Source organism: Sylvia atricapilla, chromosome 20 (assembly GCF_009819655.1).
Source record: "Sylvia atricapilla isolate bSylAtr1 chromosome 20, bSylAtr1.pri, whole genome shotgun sequence".
Taxonomy (NCBI): Eukaryota; Metazoa; Chordata; class Aves; order Passeriformes; family Sylviidae; genus Sylvia; species Sylvia atricapilla.
The window spans coordinates 111,337-134,890 of record NC_089159.1 but is presented as its reverse complement, the minus strand read 5'-3'; the positions used below and the strand labels follow the sequence as shown (position 1 = coordinate 134,890).

Sequence of the window (23,554 nt, the reverse complement as noted above, 5' to 3'; positions counted from 1 at the left end):
TCTGTGGAATTTAACAGATTTCTAGCCTTGCTTCCCAAGCATCAGGAGACTGGCATTTGAACAGCACCAGTACCAAGGGAGCTCCATCTGCCAACAAGGCAAAATGGGAGACTGGAAGAAGTTTAATAAATCCCCTCCTGACTGGACAGGAACAACCTAGTAGGGAAAACAAAACAAAAAGCAACCCTCGAAATAAAAGGAGAAGTCCTCAGTCACGTGTCAACCCCAGAGTGACAGAAAACACCTTATTTGGTACACGAGCTTCTGGACACAAAGAGTCTCACCTGACACCCTGAGCTGAAACCCCTTGGAACAGCTAAAACTGGAATTGCTTGGTTGTGACACCGCTCTTTGAAGGATTGTGTGCAGGTGCAGACTGACTCTCCCCTTGCACAGACATGGTTCACAGGGGTGGTAACCTGCAGCAGTTCAAGATAGTCAGGGAAAGGCGATCGGAAGATGTCGCGCTGTATGGGCAGGCAGGACCCCCCTTGCCTCCTTAGCAAAGGTCACTTGACCCCTAATTAGCCAATAACACCTAATTTATAACGTAAGCAGAAGGAAGTGATGCAGTTAACACAAGTTATATAAACCCATGCAACACACTAATAAACGCCATTTGCCGTCCACCACATTGGTGTCTGTGAGCTGATGGCCCGAGCGGTCTGGGGTTGACCGCCGTGCTGTTCCTGAACCAGGTCGTCACGCCTCGCAGGAGGCAACAAGTGGTGCCGAAACCCGGGAAATCATCCTGGAAAACGGGAGTCACCTGGACGGGTGAACAGCGGCCGAGCAGCTGGTCTAGCTCGGTGAGGGGGACGCCCCTGGAGCCGCGGGGAGGATGGAAGCTCTCGGGAAAGTCGTATCTCAGATTCATAAGCAATGGGGAATTGAGTGCAAACTAAAAGATTTTACTCTCGCTATTGCGAGGTTGATGCAAATTGGGGTCATTGATCGTCCGGTGGAGGTGCTCCACCCAGAAATATGGGGTAAATGTAGTAATGCTCTGGCCTAGGAAACAATGTCCTCAGGCTTGGGAAAGCATCTTAAGGTGTGGGGAAAAGTTGTGCAGGCTTTGCAAAAGGCTTTGCAAGAGCAAGAGACCTGGAAAGCTGCACAGAACTGTCTGATGGTCACATCCCCGCTGGGGGTTGGGGCAGCCACACAGACCACAGACGAAAGTGATTTTATTGAGTGTGAAAACTCGCAAGGACAAAAGCCCGTTTTACAGCCTCAGAGCTCGGATCAACCTACAGAGGGAAAGGAGCAGGCACAAGTATGTTAGGGAGGGTTAGTGGAAGAGGCCAGGAGCGCCGCTGTTAAGTGAGGGTCCGAGGGGGCCTGGGAGAGACCCCCACCCTATGCACCACAAAATGGCGTTGAACTACAGAAAGATGAGAAAGGTGCAGCCGTGGCTAGAGAGAACAAAGGTCTGTTAGATAATGTGGATACTTGCAAGCAAAGTTCGGGGGAGAACTCAGAGAAGTACAAGGTCAGCTCAAACTCTTATCAAAAAGCATCCTGCAAGGCAAGAGCCTCCTCTAGCAGGAGGCGGGGTGAGCCAAGGAGGAGGGAGTGGCCCGACTCTAAGAGAAAGGGGCGGAGTCGAAGCCTGACAAAAAGGTACTGGAGCCCGGAAGCCTCTGGTCAGTCGACTTCCGGCTCTGAGTCAGACAACAGCTGGGACGAGTGGTTTCGGGAGTGTTCAATAGCTCACTCAGGCTCCGACTCCGACAAAGAGATAGTAAAGGCAAATAAAACCAATAACCTTAATGCTCCTGCTTGGGTCAAAGGGAAGGAGCAAACCCCACTTACGGACTGGAAGAAAATAAAAGTAGTGTGTGCCGGCTGGGCCCCTTCAGCCAAGCTGGCCTTTCCGGTCCGAGTAGGGGGGCAAGGTGGAAATCAGAGAACTTATTCACCAGTAAACCCTAAAGATGTGCAGGCGATTGTCAAAGCAATTGCGGACAGAGGGATCAATTCAGCTATGGTTTCCACCCTCACTGACAGTGTTTTTGGGGGGCATGACATGATTCCATTTGACATTAAACAAACCTGCAGATTAATTTTTGATGGGGCAGGAATGATTGTCTTTAAACAAGAATGGGAGGACAATTGTGCAAAGCAACTAGCCTTAGTAACTGGGGCAGACCATCCGTTACATGGCTCCAGCCTGCAGCGGTTAATGGGCACAGACCCGACCATGATCACCCCCCAGGCACAGGCCGAGGGCCTACGGGCCCACGAGGTCATGGTAACTACCTGTGCTGCTAGAGAAGCAATCTGCTCTGCCTCCAGAGTTATTGCTAAACCATCACCATGGGCCACAATAAAGCAAGGCGAGAGTGAGACTTTTACACAATTTGTAGATCGCCTCCAAACAGCAGTCGATTCCTCAGTTTTACCCCCAGAGGCAAAGGGCCCTATGCTAGCAGAGTGTTTACGCCAACAGCGCAATTCAACTACTGAAGACATTCTGCGGTCACTACCAGCAGGGTCAAGCATTGCAGATATGATTAAGCATGTAGTAAAAGAAGAACAACTAGCCCAAATCCAGGCAGCCGTTCGTACTGCAATAACTAGTGTAATGGCTTGCTTTAAGTGTGGCCAGGTAGGCCACGTTGCAATAAATTGCCCCCAGTCAAGGCACCCAACACAAGCAAAGTATGGCCAGTGTTTGCTTGTGCCTTTTGCGACTTCTGGGTAAACATTCAAATCATTAAGTTCCCACTGCCAGCACCCCAATCAGTGAGACCCAGTCTGATTTCTGCAATAACTAAACCCAAGAAAAGGTCCACACCTAATCCCACCTTTACCCTTACCACCACACCCGAGCTTGCAGCTACGGATCAAATCTCTAAATCAACTCCTTATGATCTGTTTTTTAGCGTGTTTAATGCTACCTTCGCGTCCTTGAACCAATCAAACCCAAACCTTACTAGTTCATGCTGGCTATGCTATGACATAGAACCTCCTTTCTATGAAGGTGTTGCCCTCAATGTTCCTTTTAGTTGCTCAGCAGAACCAAACCCACACCAGTGTAGATGGGACACCCCCCGAAGAGGAATCACTCTGAATCAGATCACAGGCCAAGGTAAGTGCTTTGGCAATGCAACCTTGGCAAAGCAAAAAGGTAATGTCAGTACAGAAATTATCAAACTTGATAAATCAACCAACAAAAAATGGGTGATCCCATCTGCATCAGGAATGTGGGTCTGTCACCAGTCCGGTGTAAGTCCCTGTGTGTTCCTTAACAAATTTAATGACTCTGCTGACTTTTGTGTCCAAGTTCTGATTGTTCCTAGAGTCCTGTACCACCAAGAAGAAGAAGTGTACCGCCTTTTAGAAGATCCCAACCGGCTCCACAAAAGAGAAGTAATAAAAGGCATCACCATTGCGATGCTGCTTGGCCTAGGAGCTGCTGGTGCAGCAACAGGTGTTTCGGCTCTCGTGAACCAACACCAAAGCCTCTCAGCTGCAGATGACCATCAACGAAGACTTACAAAGAATTGAAAAATCCACTTCCTTTCCAGAAAAATCTGTTTCCTCTCTCTTAGAGGTCGTCCTCCAAAATAGGCGAGGACTGGACCTCTTGCTGCTACAACAAGGAGGCCTCTGTGCTGCCTTGAAAGAGAAATGCTGTTTCTATGCAGACCACACCGGAGTCATACGAGACTCCATGGCCGAGTTAAGAGAAAGGTTGGCCCAGAGAAAAAGAGAGAGAGAAGCCCAAACAAGGATGGTTCGAATCTTGGTTCAACCGGTCTCCATGGCTGACCACCCTTGTTTCCTCTCTGATCGGCCCACTTACTATAATACTCCTGATGTTAATTTTTGGGCCTTGTGTACTAAACAAATTAATGTCGTTTGTTAGAAGCCATTTAGAAAAAGTTAACATTTTGCTAGTTAACCGTCGACAGCTGCTTTAAAGTGCACTTATTACGTACATTTTATATTGCTTCATTACATATATTTTGTATTGCCTTTTTAACGTACTATGTAGATCTTACTAACTTTTACATTTTTATAACTTTATACTTTGTATGTTTTTAAAATAGTCATGAGAGAGGGGGGAAATGTAGCAGTTCAAGATAGTCAGGGAAAGGCGATCGGAAGATGTCGCGCTGTACGGGCAGGCAGAACCCCCTTGCCTCCTTAGCAAAGGTCACTTGACCCCTAATTAGCCAATAACACCTAGTTTATAACGTAAGCAGAAGGAAGTGATGCAGTTAACACAAGTTATATAAACCCATGCAACACACTAATAAACGCCATTTGCTGTCCACCACATTGGTGTCTGTGAGCTGATGGTCCGAGTGGTCTGGGGTTGACCGCCGTGCTGTTCCTGAACCAGGTCATCACGCCTCGCAGGAGGCAACAGTAACCCACCCATGTTCTTCACTCTGCTCATGCTGTTGTGACACAATGTCAAGTTGCAAATAGGTTACATATTCCCTGTCCTGTTCTGGGACAGTCCAGCTTGCTACTGCCACTAGAAATGGGAATGTTTGCATCAACAGAGGCACCAGCCTGATTTTCAGGAGCAGCCACAAGCCAGGTCTCACTGCAATCCCTTGCCACTCAACAGTGTGAGATCCAGCAATGCAGCTGGGGCAGTAGAAACCCTTAGTACAGACAATTAAGTCAGCAAACAGATGCCTGTTAAGCCATAACTTGTTTTCACAGGGAAAACGCGACATACTTATACCACAGGGCTGCAATTCTTCCTCTATAGTCTGGAAGCACACTGAGTGTGCTTTTCCAGCGTGGCTATGCTGTATTTTACCTGCTGTGTGCTCTCAGTGCAGCTCTGGCTCAAAAGGCTTCATAATTCTTGGACTATGCAGGAGATTTTTCTTCAGAACAGTCTGCCTGGCAGTCAGGGATTTTCATCAGGTAACTGTATCTAAGAACTAGGCTGCTCTTTCAAGATCATCGGTAAAGGTTTTCTGCTTTAGTAAAAAGAAAGCTTATTCCAAATAAACTGAGGTTAAAAAAAATTGCCAAACCAAACAAGCCAATGAACAACCCCAAAAAGTTGAACATTGCTTGTACCACCTTAAAGGTCTAGAAAAGTCTGAATGAGATAGTAAGCACCACACTGCATAAATAAATGCTCCAGAGAGATTGGCATGACACTAAAGCCAGTGCTTGGGGGAGGAAGACCTGCATAATCACACATTGGGACTGCGTTGTAGTAAATCTGATGCCACCCTGAGTGTACAGCTCTCATGGTTACAGCTCTAACGCAGACAGCAGTAGTAAGGCACAATATGGTGCTGCTGTAGAAACTGGAAATGTGCTGATCCAAGCCCTTTCTGCCTCAGACCTCACCAATTTTCACAGCACTCCATTCTGCTGAGAGCTTTCAGGTTACAGCATCCTCCCACTACCCTCGCACTTAGGAGGGAAGATTCAAAATTAGCAAAGTTTAAATACTTCAGGACAACTAAGGAATGTGAAAATTTCTTCTGTCTATCCAAATTATCCTGCTAACACAGCAATGGTACAGCTTAGCAAAGACTTGATGTTCAAACAAGGGTACAGCATATACTGACAGGAGCTTTTAAAAAACCACCACAGATCCACACCAAAAAAACTACCCCCAGCATCAGTCATAGATTCCCAGAAGGGTTTGTGCTGGAAGGGACTTGAAATGTCGTCTTGCTCCAACCCCCTGCCATAGGCAAGGACACCTACCACTATATTAGGTTGCTCCAAGCCCCATCCAACCTGGCCTGGAACACTTCCAGTGATGGGGCAGCCACAGCTTCTCTGGGAAACCTGTACCAAGGCCTCACCACTCTCACAGGGAAGAATTTCTTCCCAATATCCACTCTAACCCCACTCTCCATCAGTGTGGAGTCATTCCCCCTTGTCCTGTCGCTACATGCTCTTGTAAATTAGTCCCTCTCCACCTTTCTTGCCTGCTCCCTTCAGGTACATAGAGGTGAAGAAATACTACTTCTTTTTTTTATATTGGGACTTGCAAGTACTTCTGTTGATCCAATTCTGATATTGTTGCCTCTGCTGAAGTCAGTGATCAGTAAGGGCAGAGCTGAGGGCAGTGGGGCAAGTCCTGTCATGGGACATTAATGTCCTGTTCAACTTAGTGCATAGAAACTACCCCTGAAACACTGGTGCAGCACAAACACCTGCAGTACCCTTCCCAACCCTCTGCGGCTCATCTCTATCCATTTTAATAGGAGCGATACACATTTAGACCCACAACACCACTTTTCTCCTGGAGGCACATGCAGCTTGTTTGCCCAGACATCTCTCCAAGTGCCTCCACACATCCAACAACTTGTATCTCCCTTTGCCTAATGTGGTAATTACCTAAATATCACTTCCCTGCAGTCACCAGAACCTCAACATGTCTCTCCTTCTCTTTGTGGACCAAAACACCATCAGTCCTCTCTGACAGATACAACTCCTATTAAGTTCTGTGAAAATGCACCATAATGTACTTTTATTTAAGCAGAACTGTATGGAAGGAACTTGACCCATTTCCTATTCATAGAGAGAAACTTAAGGAACAATTATTTTTATTTTCTCCATACATTTACTCCTCAAAATAAACAGGGAATACCTGGCCCCATAAACACCAAACACACTCAACTACAAATCTGAAATGGGAGGAAATTGCTCAACATTTAGTACCCCATGAAATATACTGACTGCTACAGCTCAAAGAGTTCTGCTCCAAGACCAAAACAGAGCCCTGAGGTAAACAATACCTTGGCTTCTTCTGCCATTTTCTTGTCTTCATCTATCTCTTCAGCCTTGACAATGTAATCCTCTCCTTGGTGTTTCCTTCTCTTCTGCTTAGGGGCCATGAAACCTTGCAGAAACTTCTTAACAACACCAGCCTGGAGTGCAATCACACAATCTCCAAAATCCTTTAGGCTCTCCAGCGAGTACACCTGTTGGGAAAAGCATATCCTTAACAGCTGGATATTACTCTTTCTGCTGCTTGAAAGTGGGTCTGCAGATGGACGCCTGTGGTACCTAATGCAGTGTGGTTACCTACCACACCTGGTTATGGTGTATTGCTGCTGTCTCAACAAGACATGCTGGCTTTGATATAGAAGATAAAAATCAGCTATGAGGTTCTGCTCCATAAAGAAGTCTGCCATGAGCATATGGAAACAGGACAATTGAACAGGACACTCAGCTCCAACATAATGACCCTACACCTCAAGCCATCAGCTGTGTAATCTTGAAATATTTGCTTAAAGGACAAATAAAAAACCTGACTTCCTGCTCTTGTCTGAGGAGAACAAAAGACTGAAGACCAGAAAATATCATCTCACACTTGTCTTGTTCCATATTTTGCCTGTTCACTCACTTTTGCTTCATATTCTGGTGTCACCTCAACATATCCTAGGCCTCCCTTCTGCAGCCGCGTTGCAACCTCAATCAGATCACTCCGGAGGTAGTTCAGCAGTTCCTGGTTGCCATCACAAGATTTGAGGCCCAAATTCTGTTTCCGAGCCAAATGGATGGAATGTGTGATGTCCTGATACCTGGAAAATCAAACCCAACCTTTGAATACAGGCAGAGCATTGCCCTGGGAACTGGCCAGGCTCTGGGACAGTGGTGTCCATTGAGAGCTATGAGCTCAACCAGTGCAGAAAGCTCTTTGAAAGGCACATGAAAGCACATGGCAGTTCTGGCTCAGATCAGCCAGCACTGCCTTTGTTCCTGGTTTCAAGGAGCAATTTAAGGACTGACAGAACTTCCTCACTGTTCAGAGTGTTACTTAACAAGAATCTGCCCAAGAAAACCAGCAATTGCTCAACCTGAATGTTCTCCCCTCTTCAGCACAGGAACAATTGAACTCCAGCCTGGGATGCTGCCCCAGGAATGGCAAGGCTTGCTGTGCCAAGGACATGCTCTGACTTGGAGAAGACACACATAGAAAAACAAAGAGCGGGCTCACTTTTTCTCCAAGCGCTCCTTGAGCTGGCTCTCCCTTACTCCTTGGGGGTGCAGGCAATCCAGCAGTTCATCCAAATCCTTCTGACTGTCACAGAGAAACCTGAAAGATAGAAAAATGCACCTAGATCACCTAGGGTATCTCTGTGACAATACAATTTCTTCTAAATAGTTCTGAAGGATCAGTAGGTAGGGATAAGAGGTAACTTATATCCTGACCCCATGGTGCAAGGTGAAACACTTCCCGGAATGCTGGTAGAAGAATTCTGACTCAGGTTGGCTTCATTTCAAGGTCCTCAAATGCAGCCAATTCCAGGGTAAGAAAAACAGAACCAAATAAACACAAAACTGGTTTACAGATGTATTTTCCCTATAATTTTATTAAAATGTTGGCATTTTAATTTAGTTGTCCACCCCAGGGATTCCATTCACTACTCTGCAGTTTGTTTAAGTGATCTGAATGTCATGTTAGATGTACCAGAAAAGACTAACACACTACGCATTGACAGCATGGCAATTTAATTGTATTTTCTTTCATCAACCAGTAGTCCCCAGATTAAAAAGGGGATGTCCTGGGTGATCCCATGACTGCTGCTGCTGGAGCTGTATGCCTGTGCAGGCTCTGTCTCTGCAAATGCACAAGTCCTCCTCTCTAAGTTTGCCGAAACTTGAAAGCTCAAGTGCAGTATCTGAAAATCATACTAATCAGCTTGAAACCTTTGTGCTCAGGAATCCTTGAGGACAAGTGATGGCCATCAGCAGGTAGTCCAATCTAAAAAGGGACTACTTTTACAGAGCTCTCTAAATCAGATATTCTTTCTGCAGTTCCAGAGCACAATCATGTTTGCATGCTGGATTGTACATTTAAGTGAGTTTAAAGACTTCCTGAAATTCTGTGCTTTCCTTCTTTTCTTTCCAACTCTATTCCAGGAAACCATGGGGCCTCTTCATCTGATGGGATGCAGATTCAACTTGAGCTTCAGAGGTTGTTTACAGAAAATAAGAATAATACACTATGTTCTCTAAGATTTCTATAAGATTTCCCTTGCTCATCACAAGATGGAAGACAGGAAATAGGAGAATCAACCTTATTTGGAAACAACTGTGAAGGACCACTCTGTGATCCATCCTTACCAGAAGATTCCAGATCTAATCTTTCTTCTTGGACACAAGCTCAGTTGAGCCAAGCAACTACAGAAAAACATTGTTGTGGCTCCTCTTGGAATACCAGTCTCCACAATGCTTATTTTTCGGCAGAAACACTTATTAAATACCATATCTGAAAATATTTCATAATTCTAGTATGGTCCTACTAGGGCAATGGCCTCACAATTTACAGTCAGCTAGGAAATTCATTACTCTAACAGAACATAGGATTGATTGTTGAACAATGGAAGGAAGATGTTTTTTAGCCAGTCATCTGCTTCAGTACATCTGACCCTCTGAAGCTTGCACCTTGAGATCAAAACCTCTGGGCACTCTTTGCATCTTTCCCTGTGAAACAGAACAGAGCAGCTTCAGATATCCTTCATCCACTAGAATCTGTCACTACCTGGGAATGGCATAAACCACACTCCAAACCATCTGCTCTACAGATGCCCAGCACAGGAGTATTTCCCAGACACCTTGAGATGGGTTCCCCAGGTCGTGATAAAAAAACATCTGACATTGCTGGTGATACACCATGGAATCCAGCTAGAAAAACATTCAAGATGACCATGCCTGAGCTTTCCTTGCTTTCTCCCATGAAGACAAATCAAACGGGGGAACTCACTGCACTGTTTCATCACAATGTAAAAAAGAAAAGGCACTGGAAACAGTTGCCATGTAGGGTTTCTATTCTCCAGTATTTTGGGGGCAACTGCAGAAAGCAGCTCCCACCCGTTTAAGAAAGACATAGTTAAGCCCTGGTACAACTTTGTTCCTGCTGAAAAGGACATGGGACAGGGAAAGAAGAACACCTGCAACAGGTGAACAATTTGAGAAATCTTCTCAATTCACCCTGAGAGTAAGAACCGGATTTCTGGGACAGGGAACTGATCCACTTAAGCCTGAACTCAAGCCTGAACCTGAGTCTGATCTGCAAAATACAAACACATCAGAGACATCATGGTAATTTGATTAGTGACCTCTTGCTGCTCTGTGCAGCCACAGCTCCTGCTTCCCAAACTAGCTCCAGGCACTCCCTACCAGTAGGAACTGCTCCACATCCAAATGGAGCTCAACCACCTCCAGGCTGAGAGCATGGACATGGTAAGACAGTGCTGGCATTTTAAATGAGGAAGGCAAAAGTGAGTCTTGCAGAGAGGGACGGTAACACAGTTGGTGCCCTTCAGGTGGCCTGGCATAGATTAATCACACACTCCAGAGGGATGGGAAAGTCAAGACCAGGTGGAGGTCTTTAAACTTATTTACAAGGGGGAAATTCTGACTGGTGTAAGGGCTTCCTGCATTCATAAAGAACATCCTAGATTCTCTCCTGACATTTCTAGCAGCACAAGCCAACAGACTGGTCAGCAACCAGAACAGAAGGGACAAACGGCACAAGCATCAAGTCAAAAGGAGCTCCCAGTATTCACTCAGGCTGAATATTTCTACCTGTTCTCAAGCTACAGGCTGCAAAGGACACAGAAAGCTCTAAAACCTGGACTAAGGAACAATGAAATCGAGGGGACAGCATCTAGAGGAGCCCAGGACCAGTACCTGCTCTGGAGGGTTGGTGGAAACAACTCCATCTGTAGAGAACAGGCATGAGAATGGTGTCTGTCAGCACCCACTCATGGTTAACTCAAATTGTCTGCTGAGGGGACCCGCCATACCATGCTGAATTCCTAACAGATGAAGAACAACGGCAGTTACTCTCTAGAGATGCCACTGTTTCCAAAATTTAACTCCTTTCTGACCAGGATGAGCAAGAAGTCTCCTGCACACTAATATCCTACACCAAGGCTGTGATTCCCCATGGTTTTTGGCAGGAAAGACCAGGAAGTATACAGGTCACAAACATTATGGTATGGACAGAGACTTCTTCAGTGCCTATGTGCCCAGAACAAAGAGATTTTTTAATAAGGATCAACATCTGTGCAAGTGAAGCACAAGGTGAAGAGAGGGAGTGGTCCATCTGTCTGGAAAAGACAGAAGTAACGAGGGTTTATGATGCTGCACTTTTAGGACAGAACACTAGACCCTCTTCTTTTTGGGGACAAAGTATTGACAGCAGAACCACTTCCATGAGATATTGTTTGTGTAACTCTTCAAAGAAATATGAATCTATTTCTCCCTTTATCAGTGCCCTACCGGCTCCCATTCTCAAGGGGAAAAGAGGCAGGACTGTGAAATGCAACTATTCAGAGTTAATATGGTGTTTAATTTCAAAGTCTCATCACTCTAATGTATAAAAGGGTAAAGCAAAAGATGCTTTATATGCACTGTGAGGCTACTCAATCCCACGTCCCACATACCACTAACGAAAAGACTCAAACAGCAGGACTTAAAGCAGAACACAAAAGAAATCAAATTTTCTATGCATATGCCAAAATTATGAGTTATAGCTGGACAACTCCTTGTATCCGAACAACTGGACCCAGAGATATCCAAGGACATCAGAGTGGGCTTGGGGCTCCTCATGGTGTCCAAAGACAATGCGCAAAAAGCAGCCAAGGAGGAGATGCTTCCATAACCATTTATGCTCAGAGCAGTCCTTGAGATCAATGGCAATGGCTCCTAAGGAAAGTACAGGAACAGGAATATGGATTTCCTCACAAGGAAGTTCTAGCTCCCAGCTATCCCCTGAAGTAACAGCTCCCAGCCTGTCACTTGGCTTTCTGTGGATGCTTACAGGTAAGTGGTGGCAAGATTCTAAGGAGTTCCAGATATTTAAGGAAAAGCCTTTCAGCTGAGAGACCTTATTGCTTAGTTGCATGCATGGCTTTGGGTGCCCTATCAGTCAGGGAGAGGCAGCCAGCACAGCACTCAATTAGAAGGGGTTATGCCTCCTTTGAGAAGCTGCCTCTATGCCCCTGCTCAAGGCCCACGCTTGGCTCAGATCTTCCACCTGCACTGCTGCCCCTGCCTTGTAGAACAGTGCACACAGGTGCAAGACCCTTGTGAAAAAACAGCAAGTAGTGTGACTGTGAGCACTTAAAAGTCCTTCCTAGCAGCGACAAGCAAGGACAGAAATTAAGGACACTGTGGCATAACAGCCAGGTCAGAAAAACTCCCCACGCAGCTCAGTGTCTGATGTCTGAGTGGCCAAAAGGCAGAGCAGGTATGCAGTCACAGTTCTTCAACCTACCCCTCCAGACTGCAGCATCTGCTGGTTTGAGGACTCCTGTCTGTCTCCTCAGGACAATTACCTTTGCGCTTCCTACTCCTCAATGAATTCCTCTCTCAGCAATTTGTCCACTGGTGCTTTGAACAGGTTCAACTCACAGATCCATTTCAGTTGGTAGAAGCCAGTTGTGTACCTCAGCTGCAGCACTTTGCTCTCTATTTCCAAACAGCTATTGACTAATTTTATTTCCTAATCCCTTTTTTCTCTATCAAAGAAAACCTCTTTAGGAGATTTTCCCAGTTTCCTCCAGCATTACTCTGCATCTCCCTGCTGAACATACAAGCTTAGTTTATTTCCATAATTTATTTAGCATTTTTTAGCCAATTCTTCTCTCATGCAAAGAGCTTCCCTTTTTCCCTCTTTTCTGAAGGCAGACCCTGAAACAATAGATTTTATGAAGCAGGATTGTTTCCCAAAGAGAAAAGAAAACTGTTTTGCCCTTAGTCTGTACTTTCCTTTATCATACTTTTTATTTCTTTCACTGAAATTCACCATAGGTTTTAAGTAGGCTTTCTTACTTTTAACAGCTTCCTTATCCTGACGTGAACTCAAAATGTTTTGTTGTTGCTGTTACAATTTTGTTTTCAAGTTCCTCAACCCTTTTTTTTTTCCCAAAGGTAAGAGACAGCACTTGCTCTGAGCATTTAGTATGAAAACTCTAAGGCAAATCTCTTTGAAAATGTTTTGGGTTTCTGGCTGCTACTTTAAGCTTGTTTTTTAAAGACGCTTCTTAATTGTTTTTGTTGCTTTCTTTTATAAAAGGAGAACACCATCCATTATGGTCACTCCATATAAAGCAGCTCTTAGTGACAGAATATAACTCAGCACTGAATGTGACCAGGACCTGGTTCCAAAAACTGCTCCACCCAGTTACTCTGGTGACTCCATACAGCACTCCTGCCTCTGTCATCACACTGATCTCGCTCAGAATGTTGCTGGGAGTTGCCAACCTGAATGAGCACATCAAACACTATGCATTTTCAAGTTCAGCTTGGAGTCACAAGTTTTAGGAATTCTGTGTTAATTAACTCATCCAATTTGTCTCTATGCTGCCCTCAGTGTTAGCAATATGCTCTCTAAATTCAAGCTACTGTTTTCCTTATGGAATTGATCCTTCTCCTGGAACACACTTTGCCATCTCTGCTCAATAAAGATCAAGTGTTAAAGGAGGCGGTTAGGAAAATAAGAGGATTTTCCTGTGGATTACACTCCCTGTGCAGGACTCATTCCCTAGGAAAGCCCAACTGCCTGAATTTTGGCAAGATGCACAAAGGCCAACACTGGTAACGGTGGGAATTTGTAATGAAAGGATGAGGCAGTGAAGGAAAGCACAGGAATTCTGTGACCTACTGCTGTGACAGCAGAGCAATATCAAGAGTCAGCACTCAGTGCTGACGGTTCAGATAAACCAAGACACCCACAATTCAGCTCTTGCACAGCTCATGGTGGGGGAGCAGGTACATGTTTAGTCAAGTAGTTCTGACTAGCAATTATTCCTTGGAGGTGAGTTTAACTCTACTTATCAACGACCAAGCAACCCCACTCAATGTATCAGCAGTGGAACTCTGTGGGACAGACACTGCTAAGAAAGTAGCTGCAGGAACACAGACTTTGTGACAGTTATCATCAGGGTTATCTGAAAAATACACAATGCTCTACAGCAGTTAACAGGTAAAGCTTAGCCAGGGTTTTCTGGCATGGGGACACTGATGAGCACTCCTTACCACACAGAGCAAGATTCAACACAGGAGAATTTCTTTAAGGACACTCATAGGGCAAATTACTGGAGCAGGTTACAATCAAACATGCTCAAAGGTAGATTTGATTCACTTAGAAGACACTGCTTTGGCATTAGGAAGCATTAAAGGGATAATGGGCTGTCAACATGGAAGAACAAAATACTTAAAAAGCAATACATCAAAGAAGTATTTTAATAGTTTAATTTATACTGGCTTTGTATGATTGATTAGGTTGAATGATGGTTCCACTGGCTCTTGTACTAGCCGCCCTGTTAGCAGGGCAGTAATAGTAGCAACTGAGGCCTGGGAGCTGCTGAACCAACCCAACTGTTCAGCACTGAAAGAGGAACAGGTTTGTAGCAGGGTTTAGCAAAGAAATCTGTCTAGATTCCTTGACCTTTACACTTTGAATACTTTGCAGCCACGAAAGTGTGTGTTACCATAAGTTCTGGCCCTGCTTGGGAGTGGTGGTCTCAGCAGGCAGGTCTGTGGTGGGCATGGAGCGGTGCAGCTTGTTCCCTCGGCCGTCACTGCCTGTGCTCTTCCTCTTCTCTGCAAAAGAAAAGCACAGGCCCAGGTAGATTCCTGAGCAGCATTCCTACTATTCCAAATACACAAAATTAGTTTCACTTTTTAGCTGTATACTGACAAAACACTTTGAAAACCAAAGGAGGTGTAAGCAGCATGAATTTTTATTTCTGAGCATCTCACACAACACTCTGAGATTAATTTAAATCTTTGCTCATTTAGACCTTTGATGGTTAAGTTTCCAAATGAACATGCTGAAATCCTGCCCATTGGCTGTGGCAGCAGCTGAGAGATGAAAACAGCTGGAAGCAAGGAGCTGATCAGGAAAGACAGCTGGTCAGTATTTGACACAGTTCTTGTAAGAAAATATACCCATAGAGGAGCTTGGAATGATGCACCTCCAGCTCAGTCAGTCTCCAAGACACAGGTGGCTGTAAAGTTACACCTGGATGAAGGATCTCACTGTAGGTTTGCCCTGTTCCATTCCTCTATAGGTGTCTAGTTTGTCCCTTGTCTAAGACAATCCTACCAGGCAAGGGCTTGGATCTAACTCTGTAAGCTCTCCCATGCAGGACTGCTGTAGATGGACTCAGTGACAGAATGTGATGCTCCAAAAGCAAGAAATGATCACAACTGAAACTCAGCTGAGTCAGATTATTGCAGAGTCTTCTGTCCCAAGAACTACTCCCACATAGAATTGTTAAGTTTACTTCTGTACAGACGGATTTTTGTGCCTATTCAAGCTTGCAAGTCTCCAGCACCTGAACTAGAAGTTCAGCAAGTCCCTTGCACCTCACCTTCATGTTCAGTAAATGTGAAGGGGAGACTGAGAGGAAACGCAAGAGGAACGTTTGCCAAAACAACCTCAATCAGCAAAGTCGTGCATATCGAACAGACTGCCCTGCTTGCTACTATTCCAAGGCTGATCTGGGAGCCTTGGCACCAGCGGAATATCAGCACTGAGACGGATATCCTTGCCCTACAGCACAACTGGCTAATTGTGCAAGGGTCTGGCATGGTGCAATTCAGCAGAGTCAGGGTCAGAGGGGTGACACCAACTGACATCAACCTTGCTATCTGTAGGAAAGGAGACTGTATCCCATGGTCCTTAGGTTGGACACTGCAGGAAAGTCTCCAGACCTGCAGCAGCAGAAAGGAAATATCACCAGCACCTCCTTGTGTGCAGGCTTCTGGAGTTAAAAGTAGGCTTAAATCAAAGTATCCCCATGAAAACTCTCGGCCTAGACAGTTCTTTCACGCTCATGACTCCATCCAAACAGTCAGAGCAGAAGAAATATCCTCAAGAGACCATACCTCCAGGGCTGTAGTCCTTCAAATCCTCCTTTTTTTGGTGGGGAAGGGTAAATCTGTAGTCTATACTGTCATGTGCCCAGCCTTTCTCAATAAACAAACCAGGAACCTCATCCGAAAACAGCCAGTACCTGTAAGAAATGTGTGTTAATAGGTACCTGTCTCCTTTTCTGGCTAGTTAAACACACACACTCTTTTACTGGGATTGAGGGGAGAAGCATCTGTGTGTTTGACTCATTAAAAACTGAGTGCAATGCATATTTTTGTGTTAGCACAGCTGAGAAAGAGGAAAGGGAAAGCTTTGCTTAGAATCCATTCTAAGCACATACCTATGCAACAAAAATGAAAAAACCCAGAAAAAATACTAATAAGGTTCCTGAGCACCCAATGCCAGCACTTGAACCTCCACTAGTCCTGACCTCCATGGGAAGGCTTCAAAAAGCTGGGCACATAACCAGCCACTACATTCCATATATACACACACTTTCCTCTTCTCTCTCCTCCACAATTCCATACTCTCCCTATCAATCCCTTCCTGGGGGATGGTACCTGACACAGCTCCTCTCTTGGGGCAGAGATGGAAGCTCACGGTCATTCCCTTTCCCACCTGTTATGATTCCTGTCAGTGCCAATTGGGGTCCTGCGCATCACCAGTTTGGCCTTAGCAATTCCATCCTGGAAAGTTTTCTCAGCCGCAGCTTTATGCCTCCGGATTCTTTCTTCCTCTGCTTCTTTTTCCATCCTCACTGTTAAAATTAGCAAAGAGCAGCATTAGCTTACCTTCATTGTATCCAGACATCAATATTGTCTTTTATTTTACTACACCATGGGAGTAAAAAAAACAGTTTTATTTGGGATTTTAGTTAAAATCCTTTACAACCACACACTGTTTAGTTTACTTTCTGCCTGTCATTCTAAAAAAAAAACAAAAACAAAAAAAAACAACCACAAAAACAAAAAACCCAACAAAAAATACATATATATGTATACAAGAACAAGTCAAGGTGTAAGGATGGACTGGTCTGAAGAAACCCTGGATAAAAATTAAAACCATTGTATCATAGAATATCATGGAATGGTTTGGGTCAGAAGAAACCTTAAAGATCATCTTGTTCCAATCCTTCTCCATGTCAGGGACACCTTCCACTAGACCAGGTTGCTCCAAGCCCTGTCCAGCCTGGCCCTGGACAATTCCAGGGACGGGGCAGACACAAACTTCTCTGGGCAACCTGTACCAAGCCAGGTTGGACGGCACTTGGAACAACCTGGTCTAGTGGAAGGTGAAGTGGGGGTGGAACATGATCAACTTTAAGGCCCCTTCCAACCCAAACCATTCCGTGATTCTTGGTCTCTCAGAACAGATACTCCCACATTCCAGCTAAGGTGCAAAAGCCAGGCTTCAAGGAGGGATGTTTATCCCTCACTTGTTTCAGAAGGGAAATAACAACCTAGGTGAGCTACATTGTCCACTTCTGTCTGCCCAGTATCCACATTTACAATCAATAAAACCCCTAAACAGTACTTCTGAAGTGTTTTCTCTTTACATCCATACTCCTTGAACAGTACTACTTACACAAAGTCTGGTGTTGCAACTCATAATTTAGAGGTTTAAGTGGACAGCTTATATTTGCAGCTCCATAACTAATTCTTTAAAGCAAGAAACAGTAAGCTGAGATTTACTGCCCAAATCCTGATATGGGAGAAGGGCTGCTGGTAACAACATGACCATGGGAACAGCAGCAGGGACAGCAGCAGCAGCAGGGACTGCTTTTAGGCAGAAAATATCTCCTCTGTACCCAAGAACCAGATGACATTTGGACATAAGACAAATTTTTGGTTGTTTTCTGTTCCTAAAAAAGATACTGCGCTGTCCAACCTCTGGGCCTGCCATAATTAGAAAGGTACTGAACAACAGACATCACAGATAAAAAACTAGAAGTGGGTATTGTTTTTTCTTAAATTTACAAGGTTTAAGTCGCCATAGGAACCACAGCAACTGAATTATAAATCTCCACTGAGCAGACAATTCTCTGGAAACAGGCTGTCATTTTTGCCATGAAGTTATTCCACAATATATGAAACACCCTACTTGCTAGGTATATTTTCTTACCTCTCATTTGTATTTCTTGTTGCTCCCTCTCTTTCTTGGCTTGGATGGCAAGAAGGCGCCTGCTCTTCACAGCACTGATCATATCATCTGCTTCTATCTCTACCCGGTGCTCTATTTTCATAATTTCATGTTTTTTCTTTTCATTTCTTCCCATCATATGCTCTTCTTTCCCGTTCTCCTTGGTTTTGGCCACCATTTCTTTTCGCTTCTGTTTCTCTGCCCTCTTCTTGTCATTCTCCTCCTTCAGGACAGCCAGGCGCTCTTTCCACAGCTCAGCTGAGGCCTGCTGCTTGGCCTCCACATGGTCCTGCACCGAGTATGTCATCAGGATCCGGTGACACAGCGCTCCAAGGATCTGCAATTTCTCTTCAGGAGTCAGCTCAAAGAACTCTGATGTCTCTAGTTTCTCCAAAAACTCATCCTGCACCTCATTATCCTCAAAAGCTGCTGAATCCTTACTCTCATCTACATTATCTGAGACCTCACTTTCCTCTTGCACATCTGACTTGCGGAGGCACAGGCGAACCAACTCAGAAGCAGAATGCAGAGTAAGTGGGATTTCGGAAAGTTTCATTCCCAGCTCAGCATAATCCTCAGCAATTTCATCCTGCAGCAGGGTCTGCAAGAGGATGACCAGTACTCTGTTCAAGTACAGGAAGCCTCCCTTTTCTGCACAAAGGGCTTCCATCAGGGACACTGCTGTGATGGGATACTGAGCATCCGGCATCAATAACCCTGAGTAACAGCTCAGGAACTCCACTACCATCGCCACATCCCCAAAAAGTGTGTTAGGAAGTCCCTCTGGAGTATCAACCAGTTTAAAAGTAGGCAATGTCTTCCCTTTTAGATCTTGGTCCTCAAATCTCCTCTGTTTTTCCATTTTTTCCTTCATCTCCTTCTCTTTCCGTTCCTTTGCTCTTTCCTTCAGTTTCTCTTTCAGCTTTTCTCTTTTCTTCTTCATGTACTCCTTCCGCTGTTCCTCAGTCATGGTGGCCCATCTCTTCCTGTGCTCCAGGAGCTCGTAGCGTTTCTGCACCAACCCCCGCAAATCCTCAGGGAGACGGGCACGGTCCTCATTGGAGAGCAACCGAGCTGTTTTAGAGATGATGCAGGAAAGAGCACTTTTTTTGTCTTCCCGGTCTTTGTTTTCTTTGTAATAGGCAATGAGATGGAGAGCTGCAGGAGGCAGGTGTTTCTGGGGTTTCCTGGAAGATCCAGGGGTGCCCCCAGAACTCCTGGGAGCCCTGGATACCTTAGTGGTACCTTTAGCCATGTCCAGCAGTGTCATTTGTTTCATTTTCATCTTGGGGGTCTTCAAACCTTTCCTGGGAGACTTTGCCTTCCCTGACGACTTCTGCCCATTCAGAACCCTTTTGCCTCTTTGCTTTTTGTCCAAGGATTTGTTGTCGCCCTTTCCTAGTCGGCTCCTCTTTGGAATGTGGAAGTTAGAACTAAGTTTAGCAGGTGACACCATTTTCATCACCTCTTCCAGCCCCTCTTTAGGGCATTTTGAGTTCTTAGAGTTTTTCACCTTCAGCGGAGAGCCAATTATAGATTTTTCCAAATGCACGTGGCACCACAGGGTTGGACTCAGTGGCTGTCCCAGTGAAGATCCATCTGCTTTGGACTTCTTAGGAAGCTTTCTGTCAGGCGACCGAGAGCTCTTCCTCTTGGCTGAGGGATTGAGAGCCATATACTAAAATAAAAAAAAGAATGATTTCATATTAATATTGAAAAGTAAATAAAGGTTATCTAGATATTTTTCTGTCAATTCTTTTTGCCCATGTTTTAATGCTTTTTCTAATGAAATTGCTCATTGCATTAAGGGTAACAGGCTTCTGCAATTATAATCAGAGTCAGAGAATGGGCTTGGTAGAAAGAGACCACAAAGATCATCTTGTTTCAACCCCTGCCATAGGCATGGACACCTACCACTAGACCAGGCTGCTCCAAGCCCTGTCTAGCCTGGACTTGGACACTTCCAGGGATGAGGCAGCCAGGGCTTCTCTCAGCAACCTGTGCCAGGGCCTCACGACCCCCACAGGGAAGAATTTTTTTCTCAGTATTCAATTTAGACCTACTCCATGTGAATTTGAAGTCATTCCCCCTTGTCCTGAACAAATATTAATCTTCTAGTTTTAGAACAACACTTGACTGAGTCTATGAAAACGTGAGTTTATTAATGAACAAAATAATGCTTTCTACATCAAAAGATGGATTTCAGAACAGCACATTTCAGGGTACGGCATTTAGTTTGTTGATATTATATTTGGCTGGTTAGCACAAAGGGCTGGAAGAGCCCATTCATGCTATGTATGTATTCAGTACTAAATTTGTAGTATCTGCCACCACTCAATGCAGCGCCATACATGAACCAAGCCTCATGAAGTCACATAGATACAGGTCTTGAGCCTAATACCTGACACTACCACATAAAGACTGTAGCTCTCCCATTTCTTTTACACTAGGAAATCATGTCTTTACTTATAGACAAGTAATGCAAACTACTGGAAAAACTAAAAGCGAGTTGCATCTCAAATTTTCAAAGCAGTCTATGGTTTCAGATGTTCAAGCCATGTCACCTTTCAAAAGGTCAGCCTTTAAAAGAGTCGGTTTTCCTGCTCTGCTTCTCTCTGGATTTAACAGATATGCGGAACTGGCACTTGGGGACATTGTTTAGTGGTGGCCTTGGTGGTACTGGGTAGCAGTTAGACTTGATGATCTTAGGGGGCTTTTCCAACCCTAATAATTTTGCGATTGTAAAAAAACCCAATCAGTACACTGAGGTCTCTGCCAAGACCCAGGGAATGCGTGGGAAAACAAAGCAGGTACTTTTAGGAATTCTTACCTTATGTGGGTCAAGCAAGAAGTCACTGAATTTACTGGGGAGAGAGTATTTCTTCACTAACTCATCCTCCACAACCCACGGGGCGTTCTCACATGTGCCAGCACGTAGCGCATTGTGACGGATGAAGTACCTCAGGATCTCCTTGTTTGGAGGACGTTCTGTACGGACTAAACTATCTGCCGGAACATTGCTAATGATCTTGGCAATAACAAACAGACACACTGTTAATGATTAACTTCTAATCACATTATAGACACAGATCATATGGCTATAAAGAATCAGGATCATTGTAGTGCTTCATGTCCAAAGTCTCTTCACTCATTCAAAGCTCTCTTGGAAGGACTCAAATCAAACAATTTGCAGAACTGAGACATACAGAGATTGGTAGGAGAATGAGAGAGTCAAAACAGTAAAAACCATGAGTTTACGATGCAAGGCCTACTGTTTTATCTCGGACTTCTCTCCAGCTTATCTTGGACTTGTCTCCAGCTTGTGCTTGCTACTGACTTGAAAGCTTTTACATATTCATGTTTGATTTTTTCCCTGAGACCAGAGGAGCACCTCTGCACATAGTACTCTTTGAGGTTAGCACTGCCTCACTTGTCAAATTAGGAAAGAGCAGACAAAAAGCAAAGAGCAGTGCTGCAGCTACCCAGAGCTTCTGAAAGCACTGCCACCTCCCCAAGGTGCTCTCACTCAGAGCACCTTGGTCAGGACAACAGCAACAACTGCCACTCATGATTTCAATGGCCTCATTAACTGCACGACCAGAGATGAGGCACTTAACAGCAACCACGATAAAGCTCTGTAACTCAGTGTGTGTGATATTAAGTGTTTCCATGTGCAAAACCTAATTACAGATAGAAACAGCCAGGCCGGTCAGCCTCACAGACAACTATCCTGCTTCCAATGCCATGACTTTGGCAGAAAGTACTTAACTGGGCTGTACAATCACTAGCAGTGAGTAACTAAACTTGCATATTCATGTTATAATAGAAAGGACTCAAGCAGACAACTCACCTTGTCTTCATTTTTCAGTTTGACATCATATTTGTGTGGCAGGAATTTAGGTGGAACCCACTTCCTTTCTTCCTTCTTCAGTGAAGTGGGAAGCTTTCGAGGAGATCTACGTGCTCGATCATCTGATAAAAGAAGGTGAGACACAGTCTTATTTTTACAGTAAAACAAAAAAGAAAAAAAACACAAAACAAATCCAAGTGATCTCTTCTTTTGTGATTTACTTTCTAGATTCACAAATAAGGATTAGATATAATTCTATATGGAATACCATCAAACAGAAGCTGGATATGTGCATGAGGAAGAAAAAATTACTATCCAATCCATTCTAAAGTTAATTTTATAAAGCCACCTTCATTTGTTGTTGCATTCTCTTGTAATCAAATATACATTTATCCCCGGAAGAGTTCAAAGCCAAGTGGATGGAGCAAGATCTTAGGAAAACAGTCTGCTTGGAAGGTGTCCCTGTCCATAGCAGGGGGGTTGGAATGAAAGGATCTTTAAGGCCCCATCCAACACAGCTGATTCTGTGTTTCTAAAGCATCTATATTTTATTGTCTCCTGTGTTCACTTTGTTTTAGATTTTCCAGAGCAGTAGAGGTTCCAAGTGCAGCTCAAGCTACAGAAACTGCCTTCAGCAGTTCACCCACAATTTTCAAGACAATCTAGCCTTCTTCACCCCTGCTGATTTTCCAGAGTTCACTCCTCAGGCAACTAAAAATATAAAGTAATTTCAGACTGCACAAATGATGCAACAAAGCCAGTATAAAGCCTTATTTTTAGCTTCTGGAGGAGAGTAGACTTTTTCTGCCACATTTCTCCTCCATCAAAACCAGCAAGTTTGACACAAGTATTAATAGAACCGCCAAGGTTTGCTCTGCCCCCTTGTGTGCACACAGACATACACAGCTCTTACATCACAGTTATACAGAGCTTGTTACTGCTTCCAGTAAATCACTCTACTGCAGTGACTTCAACTCACATCACATGGCCACTTGTGAACACTTATTAGAGAGAAAAAGTCCAGGTCAGTGGCTGGGAACCACCAGCCTCTGTGGATGCAACTCAGCATTTCCTACTGCCCTAGTCTGTTGTGTAACTATAAGAAATGCTACATAACTACACTAAAACACTCTGGAGTAATTTGTTTCAATGATGTTACTATGAACCTTTGTTCTGTTATAACCCAGAATATAAAAGCATTAGCAATAAAATATCCTTTTAGTAACAGCATATGTACAAGGAGAAGAATTAAAAGAATGTGTGTTTACTGCTTAGGTTGACTCTGTCTGCATCTTGATTTGGAAAATGTTGAGCTTCGTCTTTTCCAGAAAGGGGAGGACAGTCCCAGCTTATAGAGGTGACTACACACAGGCCAGAACCAATTGAATCAGAGACTGAAACAAGGGACTGAACCCTCATTCCGGCAGTATCCAATCTTTAAGTGCAGCACTGGCAATGCCCACAGCTGCTGGAATATCACGCATCACTGCACAAAGGATCATGGCAAATCTTTTTTAAACACCTAGATCCAAAACTGCTGCTGTAAATTTGATCACTGAGCATTTTTGAAGTCAAAGGTACTTCCAATGACTCTTGTGCAGCATCTCAAGAGAAGCACCGCTTAATAAAAAATACACATATAAATAAATAAAGCATCATTAGCCCCTCTCCAAGCACAATTCTGTTTTAAATGATGTGTGTAAGGCTAGATTGTTTCTGAAATA

At 44.4% G+C, this 23,554-nt stretch overlaps 1 protein-coding gene across 2 annotated transcripts in view; it reads right to left on the bottom strand.

The window, feature by feature from the left end:
- The window catches only part of BAZ1B (bromodomain adjacent to zinc finger domain 1B), a 46,556-nt gene that overhangs the window by 12,108 nt on the left and 10,894 nt on the right, over positions 1-23,554 (bottom strand). The window contains exons 5-13 of one of the 2 annotated variants that reach the window (XM_066333115.1): positions 21,831-21,952; positions 20,811-21,008; positions 17,963-19,658; positions 16,460-16,598; positions 15,856-15,983; positions 14,454-14,565; positions 7,946-8,044; positions 7,352-7,529; positions 6,741-6,926 (exon numbers count right to left, since the gene is read on the bottom strand). In XM_066333115.1, coding sequence (XP_066189212.1) covers positions 6,741-6,926; positions 7,352-7,529; positions 7,946-8,044; positions 14,454-14,565; positions 15,856-15,983; positions 16,460-16,598; positions 17,963-19,658; positions 20,811-21,008; positions 21,831-21,952 — 2,858 coding nt within the window. The remainder of the gene's footprint in view (positions 1-6,740; positions 6,927-7,351; positions 7,530-7,945; positions 8,045-14,453; positions 14,566-15,855; positions 15,984-16,459; positions 16,599-17,962; positions 19,659-20,810; positions 21,009-21,830; positions 21,953-23,554) is intronic. The other variant, XM_066333117.1, reaches the window with a different exon arrangement.